This window comes from Ochotona curzoniae, unplaced genomic scaffold (assembly GCF_017591425.1).
Source record: "Ochotona curzoniae isolate NIBS_2020 unplaced genomic scaffold, NIBS_Ocur_1.0 patch79, whole genome shotgun sequence".
NCBI classification, from domain to species: Eukaryota; Metazoa; Chordata; class Mammalia; order Lagomorpha; family Ochotonidae; genus Ochotona; species Ochotona curzoniae.
The window spans coordinates 178252-203679 of NW_024467060.1; the positions used below are offsets into that span (position 1 = coordinate 178252).

A 25428-nucleotide genomic window follows, 5' to 3' on the forward strand; every position below is an offset into this window, starting at 1 on the left:
CTTTTATTCTGTTTCGTATATTATCCAGTTTCACATTCTCACAGAATCTATCCTCACCGCCCCGGCTCCCGAGGCGCAGCCGCAGCTCCGGGATGCTCGGACAGGTTCACAAAAAAAAAAAGAAAGAAAAGAAAAGAAAAAAAAAAAAAACAGAACCACATGGTGCAGGTGTCCTGCCTTTCGTCCTTAGCCTGGCGCCTGACAGAAAAGGCACGTGGCCACAGAACGTAAACCTTTTCCCTTCTTCACAGCTCCAAACTCAAAACCCCTCTGATGGGCGAGCTCGGGCTCTTCCATAATTCATGGCACACACACGAAACGTCCTTTACGAGGCATAAATATTTTGTTACGCAGGGTACAAAAATACTTCTCATGTTCTAGTTGGTCTTGAGGTCTGGAGAGTGAGGAGTGGCGGTGGGGAGGTGGACAAGGTGGGCACACAAGGAAGGGGGACGTCTGATCGTCTTTGGCCCGGCTGAGCAAGGGGGCACAGAGGACCCGGCGAGACATGACGGTGACTGCTGGAGACTCGTGGGGGTGCTGGGGACTGCTGGACTGGGAAGTGGGAGGTGGAATGGGGAGTGGGGTGGATGGGTGGGGGGGACTGCGCATGATGACCCATTGGTGGCCAGGGCCAGTTGCTATGGCAACGCAGTGGGAGAGCAAAGTGTGCGCTGGCAGACATCACAGACACACGTGGTAAAGTGTCGAATTCCGTGCCAGAAAACATGCAAAACCAAAACACCGTGTTTTCCTCTAGGGGGAGGGTGGCTGGGGCCTAGAGAGGCCTCCTCACCCTCCTGGGAGGCCCGGAGGGGCAGGGCAAGGCTGAGGAAGAGGAGGGGCAGCAACCAGGAGGCAGTCCACTGAGGCAGGCTCAAGATTCACAGTCTCTGGAGGCACGCAGCGGCTCTGCGCCGGCCGCCCGGGGCGCGCGGGGGCTCATGGCACCTGTGCGGGCCCCCCACACGGGTGCCCAGAACCAGCTCCCCGGTGCCGAGACCTGGAGGGGCGGGAGGGGATGGCCATGAGTGGAGGTGCACGGCAGGGGTCGGAGCGGGAGGAGCAGAGCAACACCGGGCAAAGCCCCCAGTGAGCAGGGAAGGGTCGGGAGGGGGGCTCTGCAGCCAGCACTTACGGAGGCGTTAACAGAACTGGCGATACTTCCATCCTTGCTGGGCCGGGTCAGAGGAAGGGTACCAGCGCACCTGCAAGAGAAGCTGAGAGTCAGCAGGCAGCTGCACGGTCCCTGCCCCTCAGGGGAGTCCCAACACACAGCCACCAACGTCCCCTCTCTGTATATCCGACTTTGCAATAAAAATAAATAAATCTTAAAAAAATGTTTTCTTTAAGATGATTTACTCCCCAAGTGGCCACAATGGCTGGGGCTGAGCCGATCCGAAGCCAGGAGCCTGGAGCATCTTCCAGGTCTCCCACGTGGGTGCAGGGTCCCAAGGCTTTGGACCATCCTCGACTGCTTTCCCAGGCCACAAGCAGGGAGCTGAATGGGAAGTGGAGCTGCCAGGATTAGAACCGGCGCCCATATGGGATCCCGGCACATGCAAAGCAAGGACTTTAACCACTATGCTATCGTGCCGGGCCCAAAAACGATTTTTTTTTAAAGGTTTATTTATTGGAAAGGCAGATGTTCAGAGAGGCAGAGAGACAGAGAGGAAGATCTTCCATCTGATGATTCACTCTCCAAGCGGCTGCAATGGCTGGAGCTGCACCAATCCGAAGCCAGGAGCCAGGAACTTCTTTCTGGGTCTCCCACATGGGTGCAGGGTCCCAATGCTCTGGGCCATTCTTGACTGCTTTCCCAGGCCACAAGCAGGGAGCTGGATGGGAAGTGGAGCTGCCGGGATTAGAACCGGCGCCCATATGGGATCCCAGTGTGTTCAAGGTGAGGAGTTGAACCGCTACACTATTGCGCTAAGCCCCAATTTTTTTTAAATAATAAAAACAAGACAGGTACCCTGATAAGTGTGACTAAGGGCGCCACCTACAGGAGAGTCCACCAGCACCCCACACTGTATGAATCCAAAATTCACCATGGAGGGCCTGACACAGCGACACAGCTAGGCACCAGCCAGGAACCTACCAAGAAAGAGGAACGCTCCAGTCCCAAGTATGAAAAAGATGAACTACCAACAACACTACTGGTAAAGCATGCACCGGTGCAGATATACTAGCACCTCCACTTAGCCACCTACCAGATCTAGAAACTATCAAAGTAAGGTTTTGTCTGGAGAAATGAGATGATCAGACAACAAAAAACATAAACAAAACCCTGCCCACTTTCCTCCTGAATGCCTAGGGCTTAGACGCCCTTGCCGGGCACCACATGCTGTTCATTTCACACAGCAGAATCACGAAGTCTACGCTACTACAGTCTCCATTTCACAGTTACGAAAGGAGAAGCATGGGAGTGCACGCCACCATAACGTGACGGGTACGTGCCAGAGCCAGTTCAAAGTGGAACAGGAAACGCTTAAGGCCCTCCATCTCCTCAGGTTAAAATGGACAATGAGGGCCCCGCACTAGGATGTAGCAGGCAAAGCCACCAGGTGTGATAGCAGGATCCCATTTGGGTGCTGGTTCAAATCCCAGATGCTTCAATCCCAACCCCTGGGAAAGCAGTGAAGGGGCCGTGCACCCACGTGGGAGATCTTGATGGAGTTCTGGCTTTGGTGTGGCTTCTGGGGCCACTTGGTGTATCCAGCAAAAGGAAGACCATTCTCTTTCTCTGTCCCCCTACCTTTCAAATTAAAAAAAAAAAAAAAAAAAAAGCAGAAAAGCAGAAATAAGACCCAGACTGGGAATGGAAAGTCCTCGATTATGGGTGCCTAGCCCCACTGTGCCCAAGCCACACAGGCCTATTGCAGTGGCCCTGAAAGACAGAGACTTGATTGAGAGGATCAGGAATTGGCGAGGTGGCCCAGCACACTCCCAACCCTCGCAGGTTCCACACTGAGGCAGAGGGCAGGTGCCTGGGGCAAGGAGAGGAGGAACAGCCTCACCTGCGCATGTCTGCAGGCTGCTGCCCCAGTCACCTCCTTGCCCCCAGGCTCAGAACAGAGCCCACACCCATATTCAGCCACTTTCAGCCCAGGCTCTGGAAAAGCCACCAGGGGGCTAGAGGAGTCACAGGAGGAAAAATGGCAGACACCTCTCTCACCAGGACTCAGCCACAGTGGCCAAGAGTCTGCTAGGCATGAATGACTCCCCCATCCGACCTTCACCACCTGGGTGAGCCCCATCCCTAAGCTCCTTCAGGATCTGTGATGTGATGTGGACTCCGCCCTCGGATGGCGCCCCAGGCCTTGTCACCGGGATCAGCTCTCGGGCCCTCGGCTGAGCAGGGGCACAGGTGGGCTCAGGATGCCCTGCCCTGCCAAGGGCCAGGATCTGACCATCTGCCTGCCCACTGAGAACCTCCTGCCTGGTTCTGAGCTCCCCTCAGCTCTCCTCAGGCTGTTCCTGCTCCCTGCTTCCTGCCACAGGCTGGGCAGCCGTGCAGGGCATAGGGGCTGGAAGAAAACAAGAGTAGGCACTTGGTGAGTTCTGCTAACGCCTCGGGGTGGTCCTGGCCCTCCTGCGCACTCACCCAGCCCTCACCCCAGCATCCCCACCCCAGTTCCCAAGGCAAGGAAATCTTGAGCTCAGTGAATGGGAGCAGAGACATGAGGAGGGGAGATGGGGCAGGAGCTCGGGTTCTGGGCCCACACTCTGACAATGCCTCGGGCTGTCTGTCCAGCACAGGCCAAATACAAGTAGGCCCCACGAGGCCCTTTCTCCCTGCCACCACCTCCACTTCTGCCCCCAACAACCCAATGAGAGCTCAAGTCCAGGCGCAGAAATCAGCCTGGAAGAGTGCAGATCACCCGTGTCCTGTGGTCAGCACACAGCCCTCCTCCTCCTCTGACGCCGAGTCGGGGCTCACCTGGGCGTGCAGGGCGGCGGCTGCAGCAGCGGTGGCAGCTGGGTAGGTGAACGCAGTGTGTGAGATGGCTGGGGTCAGCTCTGTGGTGTAGAGAGGGTAAGGGGCCCAGGCCTCTGGGGATGCAGGGATCAGAGCGGCCCCCATCAGGTCATCTACAACAGGAGACAACAGCCTCCGTCGTCAGCATGGCAGCCTCCCCGCCTAACCAACCCCCTTCCAAACAATACTTGGGCCAGAAGTTGTCCCACTCCCACCGGGGACTCTAAACCCCAAGGAGAGAAACTGTTTGCCTGCGGTGCCCTGGTGAGCGCCAGCATGAGCCTCAGCCCACGTGAACCCAGACTTAAGGGGAGGAGATGGCCACGAGGTGTCAGAAGCCAGCTCTCACGCGAGCAGCCTCCTGACTGGTGCTGGACACAGCCCCACACCCAGGCCTGCCGGCCAAGGGCACCACTCACAGGGGTCCCGCGCGATGAGGTGTGCGCCGAGGGCAGGATGGATGCTGCTGGGATTGGGTGTTGCCAGGAGCTTGCTTTTGGCCATCTTGGTGTTTGCTTTGGCAAACTCTAGTCTCAGGGTATGTGGGTTCTCAGGATCAAAGCGAACACCCTGGATGGGAAAGAGAGGGCGCACTGAGTGTCCAGGAGCCACACTGCTGGGAGGGGTTGGGGCACGGCAGGAGACATGGGGGTTCCAAGCCAAGAGGGCATCTCCGCAGGGCACAGGGCGGAGGAAGGCTGCAAAGAACCCGGGGGCTGTGGGTTCCAAGACTCGCCCTCTCCACCTACTCACGTTCAGTGCGTTCTTGGCCACTTCTGCTCCTGCCCGACTGTCAAAGATCACAAAGCCAACAGGCTAGCAGGAAGAAGAGAGAAGACCCTGGCACCTCTCCTGGTGTCACAGTCGCTCCCTCCCACACACAGCCCCCGTCTTGTCCATTAGTGGGGAGAAGACCAGGAAATGCCCACGCTCAGCTAGAGTGGCAGGAGGCTGACATGCACCAACAACTCCCGTCCCGGTGCCACCCTGGCAAAGGAGGAGAGTGGTGCTCTCTGCCTCCATGCTCAACGTTACCCTCCCAGTAACTCGGGGGTCTTCCCCAGGTAAAAAGGGGGAGGGTGGCACTCATGCATTAAGGATGTGCTTCCAAGGACCAACCCAGACAGATGGTGAGGAACAGAGGGACCAGGACAGGCTGCCTCTCCCGTCGGCCAGAGACAGAAACAGACGATATAAGTCAAGACGGTCTCCATGGCCAGAGACCACAAGATGGGCATGCGCTAGCACCCCCCCACCTGGTGTGCCAGTTGAACTGGGCTGAGAGGAGAGAAGTGGTTACCTGTCTGGAGGTGAGCTTGATCAGGGAGCCTTCGTACCCCTGTGGGGAGAAGCAGCCATTATTGGGGACAGGCTGGTACCCGTATGTGGTGCTGATGTAGCACAGCCTGGCCAGCCACCACCCCTGCGTCACCCCCGTGAGCCCAGTCCCCATTGCTCCTGGGATCCTGGCCACGGGGCCTAGCACCAGGGGTGGGTGGCCTGACATATTCGCTGTCACATCTGGCAGAAATTCCCTCTTGCTGCACTAACTTGCAATCTAGGAGCTCATACTTTTACCTATTAGGTTTTCTCATCTGCACACTGAAAAAGCCACAATCTCCAAGATTCCTTACACAGCAGCGGCAGTTACAGCTCCCTACTGCTTCCACTTTATGGATGAGGAGGCAGGAGCAGAAGAGCTGGGCCAGTGAAGGCAGGAACCACGGCAGTGAGCAGAACCAGGACATGCAGCTCGCCCGCCATCACTCTGATTCTCAGGGCCGTGCGCTGTGGCAAGTTAAGTTGCTGCCTGTGTTGCTGGTATGCCACAACAGAACACCAGTTCAAACCATAGTTGGTCTACTTCTGACCCAACCTCCTGCTAATAATAGACCTGGGAAAGCAGTAGAAGATGGGCCTGGGGCCCCTGCCACCACATGGGAGACCCAGATGGCTTTTAGCCTGGCTCAGTCCTGGCTGCTACAGCCACGTGGAAAAGTGTACCAGCAGCTGGGTCTCTATCACACTAGTCAAATGAATGAATGATTAAATTTATTTAAACAATTCCTGAGTCTCCTAGGTCCCTCCCCTGCCCAATCCACATAACTCCTTCCTTCATTCATTCATTCATGCATTCACTGCTGCTGCTTCTCCCCGGTCTCGGGCCTCTGCGCCATGGACAGCTAGGTGCTGACTCACCTTGAACGGCCGGAAGAGCAGGTAGAGTTCTCTGGGCTTAACGTCCACAGGGAGGCCACTGACGAACAGTGTTCGAACCTGGGGACAGAGACGGGGTGGCTGTGAGGGCCAGGGAGCACGGGGAGTGTGTTGCACATGGGGAGCCTGAAGAGAAATGCGACACTTCCTGGGACTCAGCTGGACAGAGACCAATCAACCCAGGTGTCACAGCACGACGTGTCAAACCTCATCTGTACACCCTGCTCACTCTGGCTCAGAGGATGTCCCAAACCTGGGAACCCTGCACTCATATAGGAGACCTGAAGCAGCTCCTGGCTTTTGTTTTTTTAATTTTGTTTTTTTTTTTTCCTGAAAGTCAGATTTACAGAGAGGAGATGGAAAGGAAGATCTTCTATCTGCTGGTTTATTCCCCAAGTAGCCGCAACAGCCAGAGCTGCGCCAATCAGAAGCCAGGAGCGTCTTCTGGGTCTCCTACACGGGTGCAGGGTCCCAAGGCTGTAGGCTGCCCTCAACTGCTTTCCCAGGCCACAAGCAGGGAGCTGGATGGGAAGCGGGGCAGCCAGAACATGAAACAGGGCAATTATGCCAGGTCTCAAAATACGCGTAGGATCTTAGCAGATGATCACTGTGAGAGCCTTGCCCGCCACATGGCAGCAATGCCAGGTCTCAACACAAGCTGCCCACCCCGACTCTAGCTGAACTTGACTTTCTGAACTAAAGGGTGGTCTGTGAGAACTGTTACTAACTTTACCACTGCTATTTATTTTCTTTTGTTTTATCTGAAAGGCAGGAGAGAGGAGGAGATGAAACGACAGTTATTTCCCATCCACTGGTTTACTTCCCAGATGTCTGCAATGGCCGGACTGAAGCCAGGAGTGTGGGGCTCCATCTGGTGGATCTCCCACAAGGGCAACAACCTACACCCCTGACACGGCTCCCCCAGAAGCACTGGAGGACCCCGGGATGGGTTACACAGGCCATCCCCACACCCAGATGCTGCAGCCCTTCTGCCCTCACACGGCAGGGCCTTCCATCTCCCCCTCTCCTTACTCCGAGACTGGGGGACCTGCCCAAGGCATGCAGCACTGCCAGGGCCCCAGCATCTTCACCTTCTCTCCACGCATCCAGCCTGGCAGAGAAGGGACCCGCTACTGTAGGCCAGCAAAGGCCAAGAGGCCTGAGCACTTGGCTCCAGGGGAGCCCAAGGGGCTAGCCACCTCTCAGCAACAGCACTCAAGGCCCTGCCAGACAGACCTGATCAGCAATGTCCCCCATCCCGGACAGTGGGACATGGCTTGGGTCAGCCAAGAGCCATTCACAGCAATCTCTGCCCCCATTTTCCCTGGAGGCCATGGTCTCACTCAGCAGGACTAATTTTAAATGCTCCCTCCAGTGGCTCCTCTCCAGCCAAAGTTCCTCAGAGGTCCCCTTGAAATAGCAAGTTTCCCAGCACAAGATGGTGTGGGGTGGGGGCCACAACTCCAGCTCAATTCCCACTTCCAACATTTCCCTGGGATATACTCAGACCTTCCCTCCAGTTTCTGTCTCTTAGGTCCTCCCATCCCACCCCTGAGGTTGGGGGGGTCATAGCCAACACTGACTGGGGGACAGGTCCCACCTCCCAGAAGGCCAAGTCACTGGCAAGGTCTAAACTGAATGCTTAGGTCTGACTTGGGTCAAGTCACTCAAATGATGTCCTCCTACCCGCTCCCATTGTACAGGGAGGAAAACTGAGGCCCAGAGAGACTTGCCCTTCAGGCCCATGCAGCTTGGTTTACCAAGCAGCAGAATAAGACCCTGACTCTGCTGTCAGTGCCCCAGCACCTGTGTAGGGTGACAGCAAGGCCAGAAACAAAGCCAGCTGGTAAAGCAGAGGGAGGGGGTGTCCTGTCCGCAAGCTTGGCAGCTGGTGGAGAGGGTTAGCGCCCACCCCCCAGCCCTATCCACTATCACCAAGGCCAGCCTTTCCCACCATTCAACTCTAGATCCGCCCCCTCCCATCCACAGCCCTTCCTCACTGTGCACCTGAGGCGCACACATCCTCCAGGGTCCCCAGTCCTCGCCCTTCCTGCCTTCCCAAGTCCCACAACAACACTGAGCCATCTCTCTCCTGGACTCCACAAAGCCAAGCCACTAACCCCTGACACTGGAGACCTGACCTCGCCTGGCCCCGTGTACCTCAGTCCTTCCGGATGTGGCTCAGCCTAACACAAGCAAGAACGGGCTTCACTCAGCCCAGAGTTGGCTCGGACTGGGCCATCACTGTGTATTTCAGAGCCATTTGTCTACACAACGCAGCACTACCCGTCCCCCAGCCGGAGAGCTCGCCCTGCTCTACGCCCTACATGTGCGAGAGGCTCAAGGGACCCACTGGGAGTTGTGGGCGAAGCAACTCAAGGCAACAAAGGGAATCTTCAGGTCATGATGGAGATGGTAGCTGCCCTACCTGGCTTACTCTGTTTTAGAGGGAGAAACTGGAGCTCAGAACCGAGAGCGAGTGAGTGGCAGGGGCCGACTCCTCAAAGGCCTGGCCTTGTGGCACAGTAGGTTGAACTGCCACCTATGATTATCGGCACTCCCTAGGAGTACTGGTTTGAGTCCTGGCTGCTCCACGTCAAAGCCAGCTCCCTGCTAACACCTGGGACAACAGGAGAAGATAGTCCAATTCCCTGAGCCCTTACAATTCACCTGGAGACTCCGGGTGGAGCCCTTGGCTTCAGCCTTGCCTAGTTCCAGCCGCTGCAGCTATTTGAAGAATGGCAAGTAAAAGCTTCATCTTTCCCTTTCCTGTCTTTCAACTAAACTAATCTTAAAATCAGACACGGCTTGGAGCGCCTGCATCCCATATGAGGGCCTGGCTTCGGGTCCCAACTCTGCTTCCAGTTCAGCTTCCTGCCGAGGCACATCCTGCAGCAGGTACCAGGTAGTTGGCTTCCTGGATTCAGCGTTGAGCTTCAGCTCCAGCCTGGCCCAGCCTCAGCTGTTGCAGTCATTTCGGGAGCGAACCAGCTGATGAAAGATTTCTTAGTGTGCTTCCGTCTTTGTAACTTGAAAATAAATAATAAAAAGAATCTAACATAAAAATGCTTAAAAGTAAAGGGTGGCTTATGCCCTCCTGAAATTCCTTCACTTGGGTCCTTACTTAATTATTTATTTATAAAGATCTAATTATTTATTTGAAAGGCAAAATTAGAGAAAGGGAGTGAGAGAGAAATCTTCCATTTGCTGCTTTACTTCCAGATGGCCGCAAAGGCTACGGCTGGGTCGTGTTGGAGCCAGGAGCTTCATCTGGGTCTCCTGTGTCGGTGGCAGGGGCCCAAACAGCTGAGCCATCCCCTGCTGCCTTCCCAGGCCGTTAACAGGGAGTTGGATCAGAAGTGGGGCAGCTGGGACTCGATTTGGTACTCACATGGGATGTTGGCAGCGCAGCCAGCAGCTTTACCCAAAGCACAACATAGGCCACAGGCCCCTCTCCTTCCCAGAAGCACCCACAAAACCCAAGGGACTCTTCCTGCTGGTCTAGACTGTGATGGACAAGTACAGCCCTTCTCAAATGGTCATCTTCATGGCGGGCTGGGGCAGTCACGTCCTTGCACTCAAGATTCTATGTCTGCAGTCCGAGGGAGCCATGGGGGAAGGGCAGCAAGGCCTCAGTGTTCGGGGAAAGACGACAGGTGCTGCAGGACAGTTCCCCCAGAGGAACCTGTGGAGGTCCCAGGTTCCACATGGACCAAGGCCACAACCAGATGGGGAGAGGCAAACCCGGGTTCGCAGGGCCCAGCCCAGCCCAGGCATGCCCATGAGAATGGACACAACCACATCCGGCACAGGCAGCTCTAGGGGTGCCCACAGACAAGCCCCATGGTCTTTCAAGTCCCTGGGGAGGGAGAGGTTCCATCGCATCTGCTAGACCCACCCCTGGGGTTATCACAGGCTGGCACACTTCCTGAGCCACCACCACCCCCCACCCCCGGTCTTTGTGGTCCATTGTTAATGACCTTGCCACTCTCAGAGAGGAAGGGCCTGGGCTCTCTCCCTGCAGGCTCCCCATCTCTTCTCATCCCCTCCATCAAGACTCCGGCAGGGGCCCAATCAGGGCCAGAGTCCCAAAGATCACCTAAGAGTCACCCAGGAAGGGGAGAAGGTAACAGCCAGGTGGTACAGGAAGTGGCAGCTCCCCCAGCCTTGGGGAGACTCCCCAGGCCCCAAAACAGATTCATCAGGGATGTCACCATCATGTTATCCACCCCTGGGCTGCCGGGGCGGGGTGGGGGGCAGGATCCCCAGGAGAGAAGCAGGGAGCTTGAATGTTGGGCTATGTTTCTTCAACAATGTTTTGCAAAAAGACTGCGGATTCAGGAGCTTGGTGACAGTGCATGGACAGGAAGGCTGGACCAGGCAGATACCTCTTTTGGCCCTGGACACCCACGGGCAGGGCAGTCATTCAGGGCCCTCAGTAGCAGCTATGCGCTTCTCTCTCCCAGGGGCACACCCAGGATGCATTTTACTGGGAGAGGGGACTGCAATAAAGGACCTGGACAGGGAAGAGGAGGGTTGGCCCTGCACACAGAGGCAAAGAGCCGAGAACAGGCTTCCCAAAGGGTGTGCACCAGGTCGGGGCTAACAGTGGGCCATGGCTATGGTTACGGCCCCTCCCTCTCCAGTGACCATGCTAGGGCAGGGATGTGGCTGGGCTCGGGTATTCACCAGGTGCAGAGCCTCCTCTGCCAACAGAGGGGCAGGCGGACACGGAGCGTTACCTCCCCAAGCCGTATTTTACTTTGAAAGGCAGAGTTAACAGATGCCCCCCTCTTCTGGTTCACCACCCGCCACAGCCAGGGCTAGGCCAGGCCAAAACCAGAAACTTTGCACTTCATCTGGGATCCCATGTGGGTGGCAGGAACACCAGTATTTCAGTCCTCACCAGTCACTGCCTCCTAGGTGCATTAGCAAGAAGCTGGACAGATGTAAGTGCCCCGAGAGGAACTGGAGCCAGTGTCATCCCAGCTGCTCCGCTTCGATCCAGCCCCTGCTAATGGGCCTAGGAGAGCAACGGAAGATGGTCCAAGTGCTTGCATCCCTGCACTCACGTGGCAAACCCAGATGATGCTCCAGGTTCCTGGCTTTGGCTCGGGCCCAACCGAGTGAACCAATCAGGTAGACAATCTCACTTCTAACTCTTCAAAATAAAAAACAGTTAAGTCTTTAAAACAGTCAGTGTGGAAAAGGGCACGTGTCTGCCACTTGCTCTACTGAATAGGTCAGGCAATGTCCTGGTTTCAGTCCCCACCCACTCACTGCTCAGTGAGCTCTCCTGGGGTGCTTTGCATGGAAACTGCGGGTGGGGGAGGGGGAAGGGAAAGGATGGATTCCAAACAGGGAAAAACAAGCTCTTTCTAAGCCCCTCCCACACCCATCCCCAAGGCCCAGGCCTCAGCAGCAACCCAAATACAGAGCATGACAACTGGAAGAAAAAAATCTTATTTTTAGATGAGGAAACCAGGGCCCCAGAGTGCACTAAACTGCTCACAGTCGTTGAGCATCGGCCCTCACAGCTACAGGGTCCCACAGGCTCACATCACAAGGCTTCATTTCTTTGCAGACCGTCACCCCCACCCCTCTACTCAGGCCCCAGGCAGGGTCAAGTCCAGAAACAGCCTCTGACAACAGCATGCGGTGCTGTCCTAGGGCTGCGGATGGGAAAGTCCCATGTGACAAGGCTGGGGTCAACCCTAACCACCAAAGCAAACACAGATGACGCCAACTCCCACCACTCCAGGCCGTCCACGGACTGTTGTCTACTTCCCATGAATTTACGGCCTTCTTGACAGTAAGATACGGAAGGGCCTCTTGGCACTCAGACCGGGCCAGGTGCTGACTTGTGGCTGAGTCACCTGTCTGGGGTGTCCCCCACCTGAATGCCCTGGGTTCAACACAACAGCTGATGGCTTTGGCAGTTGGGACAAGAGAGACCCAGACTGCACTCCAGGGTTCTCAGTTTGGCCCAACCCAGACCCAGCCATCATGGATATCTGCAGAATGAACCAGGGAGCTTTAGCCCTCAAATTGTGGGGACAAGGGGAACATGTGCACCGAGTTATCATATGCCCTCCCCTCCCCTCTCACTAACAACCAAGACACTGGGCCCAGACTGAGCCACAGGCTCTGAAGGCACCTGCTGTCAGGGAGGATGGCCCAGCCTTGGGTGGCTCCAGGATAGTCTCTTCCTGGAATGGAACGGTGGAAGGTGACCAAAGGCCCTAGAAGGACCTGGTCACCGCTCTCCATCTGTTCCAAGCACCAGTGCTGCCTTCCGCTCCCGAGAGGTGATAGAAGAGGGGAACAAGCGACGGAGAAGCGATGGGACAAAAAGAGCAGAAAACCAGAAAACCGGGGCTGGGGGAGCTGGGCTGCAGGGAGGAGAGGGTGTCTGCTGGGGCAACACAGGAGGCCCCTTGAGCCACTGTGTTGTCGGGTCACGTTTTCTTCCTTTCTCTGGGTGGTGGCCGGGCCTGGGCTTTGTCCAGCCGGATCCCCGGTTTTGGCTTGGCACTGCAGGCTATTCTCACCCCTCCCAAGGGAGAGCAGGTCCACGGAGCGGGGCCACTTGACGCGAGGTGGATGGAATGTAGCGACAGGGCTTACAGACCCGGGACTTATAAGGAGCTGAGCAGGGTACCGAGAAGAGAGCAGGCAGCACAGAAGCAGCCCAAAGATGTGAACCCAGACTCGTCCAGAGCCCCTGGTGCTCTTGGCACCTGTGGCGCTTGCGTCCTGCAACTGCTCAGAGCACCTTCCACGCAGCCCCCCACCCAGAGGAAACTTTCCCCAGAGCTTCTCAGCCTCAACACAGCCTGACCTGTGGGGGTATGGAGGGGGATTGCTCTAGTGTTAGTCCTGCCTCTGCTAACTCCAGCCTCATATGGCAGGTCTGAGGGCTTGGCCGGGAGCCCCCATCACAGGCCTCACTTTGTAGCTGTTACACTTTTACACCAACCACAGGCCGGTAAGCCTGACAGTCCTTTGATGGAACAGGTAGAACAGGTGCAGGGACCCATTTTCAGGTGCCTGCCTGGCTGGCTGGCAGCAATGCTAGGGGTTAAGCCCCAGCTGCCTGGAAGTGGGCAGCTCTTCCCCTATTTTCTGAAATAGGTCTCGGAGTTCTGAATGGGGCAGGATGGGGGAGAGGGAGGCACAACAGCTAAGGGGGACCTTGCTGGAATGGTAGGAAGCTTTCTAAAGGGACGCAAAAGGGGGTTGGGCATGCATAAAGTAGGAAGGCCTCAGACCTCACAGCCCCAGGACCAGTCAGAGTCTGTCTGCTATGTACAAAGACTCACTGAACACAGCTCACTGGCAGGAGCAAGCTGCCCTGCTTTCCACTTGGCTCCAGACTGAGCCCCCACACAGAGGCCTGCCCGGTCTACCCCTGCTCTCTCCTCTGGGCACTGCTTGGTCAGTTCACATCATAACTGCCCATGTGCCCCACAAGGGCTGCAGGTGTCACCACTGCCATACACTATCCCAAACAGGGACTAGAATCAAGGCACCGGGGCCCAGTGTGACGGCTCAGTGGTCAAATCCTTGCCTTGCATGTGCTGGGATTTCATACAGGCACTGCCTCATGTCCTGGATGCTCCCTGCTTGTGGCCTGGAAGAGCAGTCGAGGACGGCCCAAAGCCTTGGGACCCTGCACCCACGTGGGAGACCCAGAAGTTCCTGGCTCCTGGCTTCAGATCGGCCTAGCATCAGCCATTGCGCTCACTTGGGCAGTGAATCATCGGACAGAAGATCTTCCTCTCTGTCTCTCTTCCTCTCTATCTGACTTTGTAATGAAAATAAAATAAATCTTTAAAAAAAAAGCACCTGGGCAGAACCCTCGGAGCGTGTGCCACATCGGGACCCTGGATTGATGTTCCCCATCCCCAGGTACTGGGGACGACGGGGGCCGACGGGGGCCGACGGGGGGCCGACGGGGGGCTGGGGATGACTTCTTCCCCTATTTCCTCCCTCCCTCCAGAAACAAAAGAAATAGAAAATTTGAAAACAATGATCACACCCACTTTTCCCTATCCCTCAGTCCTTCCTACTCTGATCAACTATGTAAACATCATCAAAATTTAAAGAGTCAAAGCATTGGGCTACCCAGAATCCCACACACCACCCCTCCAGCTCCAAAATCAATGTGTCTAACCCCTTCAACCACATGTCATGCCAGTGTGAGCACACAGCGCCAAGTCCACTGCACCTGTCCATCACCAGCCAGAGGCCAAGGAAGCCTGATAGGAAAGATGGTTCCTGACACTGCTCCTGGACTGGGTGATCCCCTGTCAGCACATGTTAGCATGTTAGGATCTGTCCAGCTCAACCTCCTGGGGACAGCCACAGCTATATATCTAGAACAGATGGCAGTCAGCACAGAAGCTAAGGGGGTACAGGGCCTCTGGCACACCCAAGGCTCCCAAAGCCCTCTCTTGGGGGCACGTGTGACCTTGCTGCTGTTTGCAATGCCTATATCTTGCAGGGGAGAGTCAGGGAGGGACCCAGGCAGTTGGGGCTTCCCATCCAACTTCCCCCTCATGCAGAGCTGGGCTTCTATACCACCCTTAGCAGTCATGGGCATTTGGGAAGCGAACCAGCAGACAGAAGGCTTCTGTATCACTCTTTCAAATAAGAATCTTTCCTACAAAGCAGACTCAGGTCTGACAGTTTAGGACCCCACCGCCCCCAAACCCACCCTCAAATAAAGGCACCCATATGTGCAAGAGCCCGTGACTAAATACCCTAGGCACCAACACCACAGCCCACATGAGGCCTGCAAGGTGGGGGATGGGGGAACAGAGGCAGACTTGGGTTAAAAGTGAAGACACCGTCACCCTACACGGGAGGAGCTGGGTTACAGGCCCAGGTCTAGCTCCTGACTGCAGCTGCCTGCAGATCTGAGAAGGCAGTGGTGATGAACAGCTGTGGAAGGCATCTGGGGAGTGAAAAGGGATGGCAGTGCTCTAATGAATATATTTTATGTATATGCATTATATTTTCTTACAATCACGGAGGCAGAGACACACACAGAGAATCTTCCATGTGCTGGTTCACTCCACAGGTGGCTACAACAGCCAGAGCTGGCTCACGTGAAGCCAGAATCTTTAGCAGGGTCTCCCTTGTGGATGGCAGAGGCCCAAGTCCTTGTGCCTTCTGCCACTTTTCCCAGGCCATTAGCCCAGAGCTGAATCAGAAGCTGGATACTTGGGAGCTTGAACCAGCACCCATATGGATGTTATCATCACAGCTGGCAGCTTGAGCAGCCAGCTCCAAAAGTATGTATTTTCAAAGATGGTGTTGGCAGTAGGGGACAGACATTAAGGCAGAGCACGTTAAACCACTGCTTGGGGTGCCCCACATCCCACATGGGAATGCCTGGGTTGGAGTCCTCACTCCTCTTCCAATCCAGCTTCCTGCCTGTGCACTCCTTGGAAGGCAGCAGACACCTCAAGTATTATCATCTTACAGAACCCAAGTTCAAAGTTCCTGGCTTCTGGCTTCAGCCTGTTGCAGCCCTAGCAACTCTAGGTATTTGGAGAATACCAGCTGATGGAAGCTCTGTCTCCTCTGCGCTCTGCCTTTTCAAATAAATACACGAGTCTCTGCCCAGCTGGCACCTTCCACCCCTCCCACTCCTGCTGCCATCTACCACAAGCGCCAAACATCCTCCCTACACGGGAGACGCAAGGCCCCTCTAGCCTTGGGGCATCGCACAGGACCAGGGTGGCATGGAGAAGCAAGGGGCCTTGCTGGTGGCCAGCAGCGTGCCAGAGCATGTGGAGCCTTGCCAGCTGTCCACAGCTTCCACCTCACAGCAGCACAGGTGACAAATGGCCGTTGCCCCAGGAGGGCCCAGACCCCTCAGGGCAGCCTCAGCGAGGGGATGACACAGCACCGAGTCCCACTGCTGCCCTATACCAATAGCAGAGTGAGGATGGCTGGTGAGTGGCTGGCGTTAACACCTGGTACTGGAGCTCAGCCCTGTAGCACTCAGATGGGACAGACCAGCCCAAAGCCCAGCTCTACTTCAAACACCTGCCAGGGACCCTGGGGACAGGAGACCCAGGAAGAGGGCCACCAGGGCGCCCACAGCAGTATCTGGAGAGGGTCCTGCGCAAACAGCCAGCCTAGGCATAGGCAGCAAGGGGGTCTGCAAGAGAGCGGAGGGTAAAATAGGCTGGGCCTATGTGTCATAAACCCCTTGGGGCAGCTGTCCGCCCAGGGGGAAAGAACCTGGAGTCATTCTCCGGGGTTTTGCTCAGCCCTCAGAACCTTCACTTCCCTCCACAACCCGCCACCAAAGCCTAAAACAGAACAGCAGGTACAGTGTTGTCAGGAGCAAACAGGAGGTTCGAATATCAAGTACCCAACTTAACAGCTCCTGTAAAGGCTTCTTAACCTATCTTATTTCAGTTCCCACATTGATAAAACTATGATAAATTCACCAGTTCATACTGCTGTTGTGTAGACTCAACAAGTTAACACGGTGAAGGAGGGCCCAGCCCGGCAGCCTAGTGGCTAAAGTCCTCGCCTAGAACGTGCTTGGATCCCATATGGGTGCTGGTTCTAATCCCAGCAGACCCGCTTCCCATCCAGCTCCCTGCTTATGGTGTGGGAAAGCAATGGAGGATGGCCCAAAGCCTTGGGACCCTGTACCTGCATGGGAGACCTGAAAATTCTTGACTCCTGGCTTTGGATTGGCACAGCACTGACTGTTGAAGTCACTTGAGGAGTGAATCATTGGACAGAAGATCTTCCTCTCTGTCTAGACCCGTGTGGGAGACCTGGAGGAAGTTCCTGGCTCCTGGCTTTGGATCAGCACAGCACCGGCCGTTGTGGTCACTCTGAATCATCGGATGGAAGATCTTCCTCTCTGTCTCTCCTCCTCTCTGTATATCTGAATTTCCAATAATGTATCTGTCCACCTATAGTTTTCACTTTTTTTTTAACATTTATTTATTTTTATTGCAAAGTCAGATAGACAGAGAGGAAGATCTTCCATCTGCTGGTACTCCGCAACAGCCAGAGCTGAGGTGATATGAAGCTAGGAATTTCTTCCGGGTCTCCCACATGGGTGCAGGGTCCCAAGGCTTTGGGCTGTCCTAGACTGCTTTCCCAGGTCACAAGCAGGGAGGTGGAAGGGAAGTAGATCAGCCAGGATACAAACTGGCACCCATATGGGACCCTGGTACATGCAAGACAAGCATTGTAGCCATGAGGCTATCACCAGGCCCTAAAACCTTTTTTAAAAATATTTTCAGGGCCTGGTGCAGTGGTCTAGGAGCTAAAGCCTTCACCTAGAATGCTCTGGGATCCTGTATGGGCGCCGGTTCTAATCCCAGCATCCCTGCCTGTGGCCTGGGAGAGTAGTCAAGGATGGCCCAAAGCTTTGGGACCCTGCACCCGCATGGGAGACCCATAAGAAGCTCCTGGCTCCTGGCTGCTGTGGTCATCTAGGGAGTAAACCAATGAATGGTAAGGCCTTCTCAATCTGTCTCTCCTCTCTGTGACTGTCCTTCAAATAAATAAACCTTTAAAAAAAAAAGGTCCTGGCGCAGTAGCCTAGCAGTTAAAGACCTTGGCTTGCGCACACTGGGATCCTACATGGGCACCAGTTCTAATCCCGGAGGCCCCCACTTCCCATCCAGCTCCCTGCCTGTGGCCTTGGGAATGCAGCAGAGGACAGACCAAAGCCTTGTGACCCTGCACCCACGTGGGAGACCTGGAAGAAGCTCCTGGCTTCGGATTGGCTCAGCTCAGGTTGCTGTGGTCACTCAGGGAATCATCGGATGATCTTACTTTCTGTCTCTCCTCCTTTGATCTTCCTCTCTGTATGTGTGGCTTTCCAATAAATATAAATCTTAAGGAAAAAAAAAAAAACCAGCAGCTGCATCAAGCTTCTTTACTATGCATAAAACAGTGAACATGCAGAAACACCCGTTAAACCAGACATCTTGCACCTGTAGGAACTGAGGGGCTCGGGGATGTGTGTGTGTTAAACATTTACTTACTATTGTAAAGAGACAGAGAGAAAAACAGATATGCATGCATCTCCTGGTTCACTCCCCAAGTGGCCATGACAGCTGGAGCTGAGCGGATCCGAAGCCAGGAGCTTCTTCTGGGTCTGTCGCACGGGTGCAGGGTCCCAACGCTTTGGGGGCCATCTTCCGCTGCTTTCCCAAGCCACAAGCAGGGAGCTGGATGGGAAGTAGAGCAGCTGGGCCACTTGAACCAGTGCCCATATGGGATGCTGGTGCTTGGAGGCGGAGGATTAGCCAGCCGAGCCAATGTGCTGGACCCAGAACTGAGGTTGTAGGCCAGTTACTGGCTGTCCTGTTTCTTCAGCTTGCTCTAGCTGACCTCTCACAGTTCACTGGGAAGGGCCACCACAAGTGAATCAGCAGTTAGTGCAGTGTCCCTGACTTCCCAGGGGGCACGCACAGTCAAGGAAGGAGTCCCACCCTCAGCCCCGGGGGGTGGGGGGGGTCCCAGAAGGGGAGGGGGCTATTCTTTGCTCTGATCAGACATACTGAACTTTTACCAAGCAAGACAACAGCCGGGGTGCACAAGCCCTGTCAACGGCCCATGCAGATCCCTGGCTTTGCAGCTCCCCGCTTTTTGAAGATCTCTCTCTCCCTCCCTCCCTCCTTCCCAAAAAAGGCACTTGGAGACCAAAACCACCCAGGCTTGTTTGCAAGACTTCAGCTGGTCCACAGGGCTCATCCTTCCTCCCTTACACAGCTGTGCAGTCTGAGGCCAGGCCAGACCCAGCCCGGCAGGTGGACAAAACCCTGCTGGAGCCACACAGTGGGGTTCTGGGGGCAGCCAACTTCCCAGGAGACACTGCCCTTTCCCTACCACCACCACAGCAAAAACCCAGTCCCCCACCCTCAGAGGGAGATACTGAACAACCAAGCAGAACCAAGATGCTTGTGAACAAGCAGGCCCAGGCCTTCCCTAACAAACAAGAGCCGCACACAAGGGCCAGAGCCACTGTAGCGCAGAGGAGGCACTCTGCTGCCCTGGGGCTGGGGAAGGAGGCAGCTTCTCTTCCCTGCCCCCCATCATGAGCTGGACCGCACCACACCACAGCTGGACCACTGCAGGCAGCTCCCAGCCCCAGTGGCAGCCAATCGCCAATTCCAATGCCTGCGCATGGTGATGGCAAAGCTAGGTCCAGTGAGGGACTCTGTGGCCTTTTCCCATCCGCCCCCCGACCTAGGGGAAGGGACTCAGCGTGGATAACCCACTGTGGTTTCCTGGGCGAGATCGTGCTATGGGCGGGGCAGGAAGGATCCTTCAGCCCTGAAGTGACACAGCACAGACAAGAGCCCTCCACCCCGACCCCCAGCCAGTACATGCCCACCAGGTCGTTTCTCTGAGGTCCCCAGCCCTCCCACCTCCGCTCCACCCCCACTCCAGGTCCAGGTCCCCAATTCATGGATAACTCCGCGGTTTTATCTTCCACCTGATGTCACACACACGTCCCACCCACCACACCGCCGCGGGCTACTCCACCAAAGCAACCTCACATTCCCATCTTTTTAGCACACGGCTGGTGGACGAGACAGTGTCGCCTCTCCCGCCCCCACACCCCGACAGACACGCATGGGACCGGTCTGGGGTCCTGGTTAGGTAGGTTACCCAGAATGCGGAACCGAGGGTCTCTGGCCATCCGCTACCCCAACTTCTATTAAATTAACCAGCTCACCGACGCCAAAGGCCAGGTTCTGGGGCTGCCAAGAAAACCCGCCCGCCTCCCGCGACTACAGCTTGAGGTGCCGGGCGGCCAGCCCCGGCCTCCAAGGTCACGGGGAGAGGTCAGAGTGGAGAGGGTAAGGGAGTGAGGGTGCGGCCCGGCGCCGGGATAGCCCCATTCAGCCCCCCTTGAGGCGAGGCGGGGGTACCGGGCCACACGGGGAAACGAACCTCCGGCCCGGGCAGCTGGCGCCGCTCGCGCCCTCCGCCCCGGACGGACGACCCACCGCGAGCCCCGGAGGGCGGAGAGACAATGCCCGCCGGCGGGGCAGCCCAGGCCGCACTCGGCCGGACGCTGCAGTTCCTCCCCGGGCCCAGGGCAGTGGCGGGAAGGCGCTGGGCGCAAGGGCCGGACCGGCGCCCTCCCCGCGCCCACCTCGGCGTGCGCTTCGCCGGCCAGTGCGGAGCCGCAGACCCACCTCCTCCTCCAAAGCGGAGCCGGAGCCCGCGCCCGTGCCTTGCTCGCCGTCCGGCTTCAGGTTGCTCATGGTGCGGGGGGCGGCGACGAGGGGAAGAGGGAAACGCGGCGCTCGGCCCCGCGGGGAGGTGGGCAGGGCGCGGGGAGCGTGCGCTCCGGGCGGCGCGGGCAGTGCGAGAGGGGCGGTCGCGGCGTCGGGCTGGGGTGGGTCACATCAAGTTTGGCGGGTGCGGGAGGCGGGCAGGGGACCGGGAACCCGAGCCGAGCTCGCACGGCCGCCGCCTCCGCCTTTTCACTGCGACCAGCCAGTGCGCCCGCGGCGGCGGCGGGGGGCGGGCGCCGGAACCGGCCTCAGCTGGGGCGCGGCCAGCCCCCTCCCCGGCGCCCGCCCCCCGCGCGCGGCCTCGGGGGAGCGCGCAGCCAATCCCCGGCGCCCCTCGCGGGCTGCGCCCCGGCCGGAGCACGCCGCGCCGGCCCCGCCGGGCCTGTGCCCCTCGGCCCGCTCGCTCCCTCTCCGCTCCTCGCCCGCCGCGATCCCCCACGACAAGTTTTTAAACTTCGGTGAACTCTGCCGGAGAACTTTCTTAAAGGGGCCGCGCGCTGTCCGGCCTTCGGGACGCGTAAGCCCAGAGTCTGGCGACCTCCCCTGCCCCAATCGGGTGCCCGTGCATCCGCGCTCAGGGCGCCCGCGTCGAGGCTCCCGAGTCACCCATACTCTTTGTATTCTGGTCCAGGGCTGGGGTGTCGCGTCCTCCTTGGCGACCCCTCAAACCCAGTTGCACCCGGTCGGGGTCCGCGCTCTCCTGCCCCAGCGGGGGGGCGGGGTTCTGGGAGCGCTGAGGGGGAGGGGACGGACACCTGGGCTTTAGCCCCGGCCGGGTTGTTGCAGCCTCGTTTTGCGTCGTGACCTTGAGGAAATCTCTTCCCTTCTCTGGCCTCAGGCTCCCAGCCCTGAGGGTGGAACTTGGGATCTCAAACTTTAGCTGGGAAGACCAGTCTTCACGACCTGAACGGTGTTTACCCCGCTGCAGATCCGTCGAACAGCCAAGAAAGTTCCGTCCGCCCGCTCGCACCTGCCCTGTTTTGGGGTCTTCTTACCCCTACCCTCCCTTCCCAGCTGAAGTTAACCCACACCCGACTTTCCGGTCTGTCTTTGGGGGGAAGAGGGAGCAGCTTCGCGACGACTCCTGCATTCAGGGAGCGAGGGCGCAGCCCCCGGCTCAGTTTTCTCCATTAAAATCCGCACCGCCGAGGGCTGCCCCGGGCCCCTTGCGGCCACCGCCAGCGCCGGCAGAGCGTCCGGCCGCCCTCCTACCCTACTCCGGCTGCTCCCGGGGACCCCGGCTCTAGAAGCGCCATCTGGCCGCGAAGAGCCACAACCCCGAGGTGAGAGGAACCGCCCGCGCCGGCGTCACCCTGCGCGACCGACGCCCGCCCGGCGCCTGGTTTCTGTCCTAACTTAACCCGCCAAGTTAAGTCTTAGCACCTGCGCTGAGAGCGACGAGCGGTGGCAGCGACCTCGGAAAACCCGGGTGAGCATCCCAGACCCTGGACGAGTGCGCAGCCTCCGTGTGTCCAGCACCTGCTTGGTAAGGTTCGAGCGCGCCAACCACTGCAGCACCCTAGTGTGCGGGCGCGGCTGAGTTTCCAGCCAGCCTTCTCACAGGTGAGTAAATCGAGTAGAAGGGTGGACAGGATTTCTTCCTAAGGGCACATTGATTTATTTAGTAAAATTAATTATCACCTACTGCTGTAGTGGACCGCGGGACTGCCCTGAGCAGGTGGTCTGACTGGAGAAGCCTGGGCTCCCATCGTGCCCCACGCCCCTTGCCGGTACTTGTTTTGGACCTAGTGTGAGGACAGCCAGCCAGCCCCTGGTAGGCACTAAACTAGATCTCGAGTTTTTGAGGTACTTTCAGCCTCCAGGTAGATGCAACCTTGTGAACCCACTGACCAATCTGGCTTTATCTAATCCACACACCCCTAGAATACGTTCTCCCCTCCCACACTGTCTCCAGCTTTGGCCCCAGAATATTCTTCTCCTTGGCTGTTTTGCTATCTTGGCTTGAAAGGAACTCCCTGCTGTCTCCCTACATAAATCCGAAACTCCACTTTCCTTAAGATCCTGTCCCAGGAGGAACAGCTTGGCCAATTTTCGAGACTGTGGTCAATTTGAATTGTTCAAGGAAAGAGCTTTTGAAGTTCTGAAAGCTGAAGCTCAGAGGGAACAGTGACCCAGGGGCAGCAATGACAGGAAGTAGATGATCCTTTTTTTTTTTTTTTTTTGCAAAGTCAGATCTGCCGAGAGGAGGAGAGACAGAGAGGAAGAGCTTCTGTCCGATGCCTGGATTAGAACTGGTGCCATATGGGATCCCGGCTCACTCAAGGCGAGGACTTTAGCCATTAAGCCACCATGTCTGGCATAGTTATTAATTTTTTTTGCAAAGTTAAACATACAAGAGGAGGAGAGAAACAGAGGAAGATCCTCCATCTGATGGTTCACTCCCAAAGTGACTGCAATGGCTGGTGCTGCGCCAAGCCGAAGCCAGGGGCCAGGAGCCTCTTCTGGGTCCTCCACGTGCCTACAGGGTCCCAAGATATTGGGCCATCCTTGACCGCTTTCCCAGTTTGTGGCTTTCCCAGGCCACAAGCAGGGAGCTGGATGGGAAGCAGGGCCACCGGGAGTAGAACCAGCTCCTGTGTGGGATCCCAGTGTGTGCAAGGTCTTTAGCTGCAAGGCTACTGCGCCAGGAAACTTTTTTAAAATTGTATCAGGTATCTGAAAAGCAGAATGACAACAAGAAAGACAGAAAGAAAGCGATTATCTACTAGTTCATTTCCCGAATGTCTCCTGGCTCCAGGGCTAGGCTAGGCTAACTAGGAGCCAGGAAGATGGTCCCATCTCCTATATGAGTGACAGGAAACCCAAGCATTTGGGCCAGCCACCACTGCTTTCCAGGTGCACTAGCAGGGGGCTGGATTGGAAGGGAAACCTCTGAGACCTGAATCAGAACCAGCACTGGGATATATGGGAAGCTAACATCAAAAGCAACATCCTGAGCAACTGCATGCAATGGGATCCCCGCACTTCCAAGATTAGGATTTAGTCATTAAGCCAACATGCTGGATCAAAGGCATTTTTTTTTAATTGGTGCTTACATGTTGGAGTTGCCCTGGGGTGGGGGGAACAGATCTCAGAAGGGAGACCCCCACCCCATCCTACCTCCCATTATGAATGCACTTTCTCCCTCATCTTCCTGTTGCCCCTGCTATCCAAGGTTCCTACGTATTAGGGCAGCTTCCCCCAGCCACTATTAGATGTCCCAGTGGTGGGGCAGCTGGATATAGCCCTGTAGCAGGATACTAGTCTCTAGGCCACGGTGGGTAAGGTGGGGACCCACTGGGTGGGAGCTCGCAGTGGGCTCTTGGGGCCTACGATGACCACCATCCCACCTGGAGCCAGTTGCGAGCTCCTGATCAGAGACTGGGCCGTTGCAGCCTGGAGTCCCTGAGCTCTTGCCTTCTCTCGCCTCTCTCTGAGCCACTTTGTAAACCTGGATCCCAGGTTCAAATCCAAGACAGTGCTTCCCAGGTAGTCTGTGTCCAGGTGACCATGGCAACTTGCATGACCACCTGCAGGTCAGGTGACCTTGCAAAGGCTTTGTGTGAAACCACAGACACTTTACAGGCTTGGTGTGTTAAATGAGATTCTGACTCAGCAAATGTCTTTGATGGGCTTCAAAGCTGCCGTGTACCAGGGCGGGGAGAGTATAAAAGAACCTGACTTCAGACCTGGCCTTCCTGAGACATGGGGTGTGTGCCCCCCTCCCCCGCCCCGAGGAATTTCAGCTGCTCCCAGCACATGGCTGAAATTGAGCAGAGGCCACTGAAGATTAGCACTGTGTCTGCTGTTCATCTTTTTAAGAATTATTTTTTATTTGGAAGGCAGAGTTACAGAAAGGAGAGAGATCTTCATTCACTGGTTCACTCCCCAAGGGACCACACAGCCAGAGCTACGCCAATCTAAAGCCAGGAACCAGGTGCTTCTTCTGGGTCTCCCACATGGGTGCAGGGTTCCAAGGACTTGGGCCATCCTCCGCTGCTTTCCCAGGCCACAGGCCGGGAGCTGGATTGGAAGTGGAGCAGCCAGGATTAGGAGTAGTGCTCCTATCAGATACAGGTGCTGCAGATAGAGGATTAGCCTGTGAGCCAGTTAGGCCAGGCTCAGCTGTTCATCTTTGAAGCCTTGGTTGCCCTCCCAGCAAAGGGGGCTCAGTGGTGAGTGCTGAACGATGGAAAAGCTGGAGTTCTACCATAGTAAAGTCCCTGAGAAAAAAAGGTGTTACACTAATTGCTTTAACCTTCTTTCCCAACATTGGGGGTGGGAGGGCGGGACGGGGAGAGCAGAGTAGCCAGAAGCTGAAAGTGGACAGTGGCTGAAAAACAACACACCCAATCCCAAAAGGCGTCTCCACTAACCAAAGGTTGCGGGGTGGACTCTGAGCCCGCCATGTACCCTGCCCTGTCCTGCCCCACTGCCAGTGTCTGTGCTCACACGCAGCCTTCACAGACAGGGCAGCTGAGCTTCCAAGGCTAAAGTCACCAGCCAAGGGAGCTGGTCTCCTACAGTGTCTCATGGATGGGGCTGTGTGTGAATGTACCCCGGCAAAAAGTGTGCTGGAAGCTTGCCATGTGTGTTAGTGGTATTTGGAAGAGGTCTTTGAGGGTGGGGCTGCTGGGGTGACATTCTGGCCTTGTAAGAAGAGGAAGAGGGACCTGTATGGTGGCACTGTAGGTAACTTTTGCCTATGGGCACACACAGGTATGCCTGTTCGAGTCCTGGCATGATGGCTCAGTGGCTAAAATCCTCACCTTGCACATGCCTAATGATGAACAGGTGGGATTTTTGGCACCATGGTTAAGACACCCGTATCTCATGTCAGGGAGCACCTCCAGCTGCTCCCCATTCCAGCTTCCTGCTAATGCTCACCCTGGGAAGGAGCAGGTGACAGCTCAAGGTCCCTCTGGC

The 25428-nt window shown here is 56.5% G+C and overlaps 1 protein-coding gene across 1 annotated transcript; it reads right to left on the minus strand.

Annotated features, from left to right (window-relative positions):
- Window positions 1-388: 388 nt before the first annotated feature.
- On the minus strand, window positions 389-20669 carry LOC121168228 (RNA-binding protein with multiple splicing 2). The gene is made up of 8 exons (XM_040998137.1): window positions 20401-20669; window positions 6182-6259; window positions 5283-5321; window positions 4736-4798; window positions 4402-4552; window positions 3944-4095; window positions 1139-1208; window positions 389-1003 (listed from the first exon to the last, which is right to left on the minus strand). Exons 1-7 carry the CDS (start codon window positions 20467-20469, stop codon window positions 1146-1148), a joined length of 615 nt encoding a protein of 204 aa, XP_040854071.1. The 5' UTR covers window positions 20470-20669; the 3' UTR covers window positions 389-1003; window positions 1139-1145.
- Between the last annotated feature and the right edge of the window lie 4759 nt (window positions 20670-25428).

Excerpts from the sequence above, each read along its gene's own strand:
- LOC121168228 (XM_040998137.1), bottom strand. The coding sequence starts at position 20,469 with ATGAGCAACCTGAAGCCGGACGGCGAGCAAGGCACGGGCGCGGGCTCC. Across the intron at positions 5,322-6,181 it reads TGCTCTTCCGGCCGTTCAAG|GGGTACGAAGGCTCCCTGAT; the intron begins GTGAGTCAGCAC and ends TTCTCCCCACAG. Across the intron at positions 4,553-4,735 it reads TGGCCAAGAACGCACTGAAC|GGTGTTCGCTTTGATCCTGA; the intron begins GTGAGTAGGTGG and ends TTTCCCATCCAG.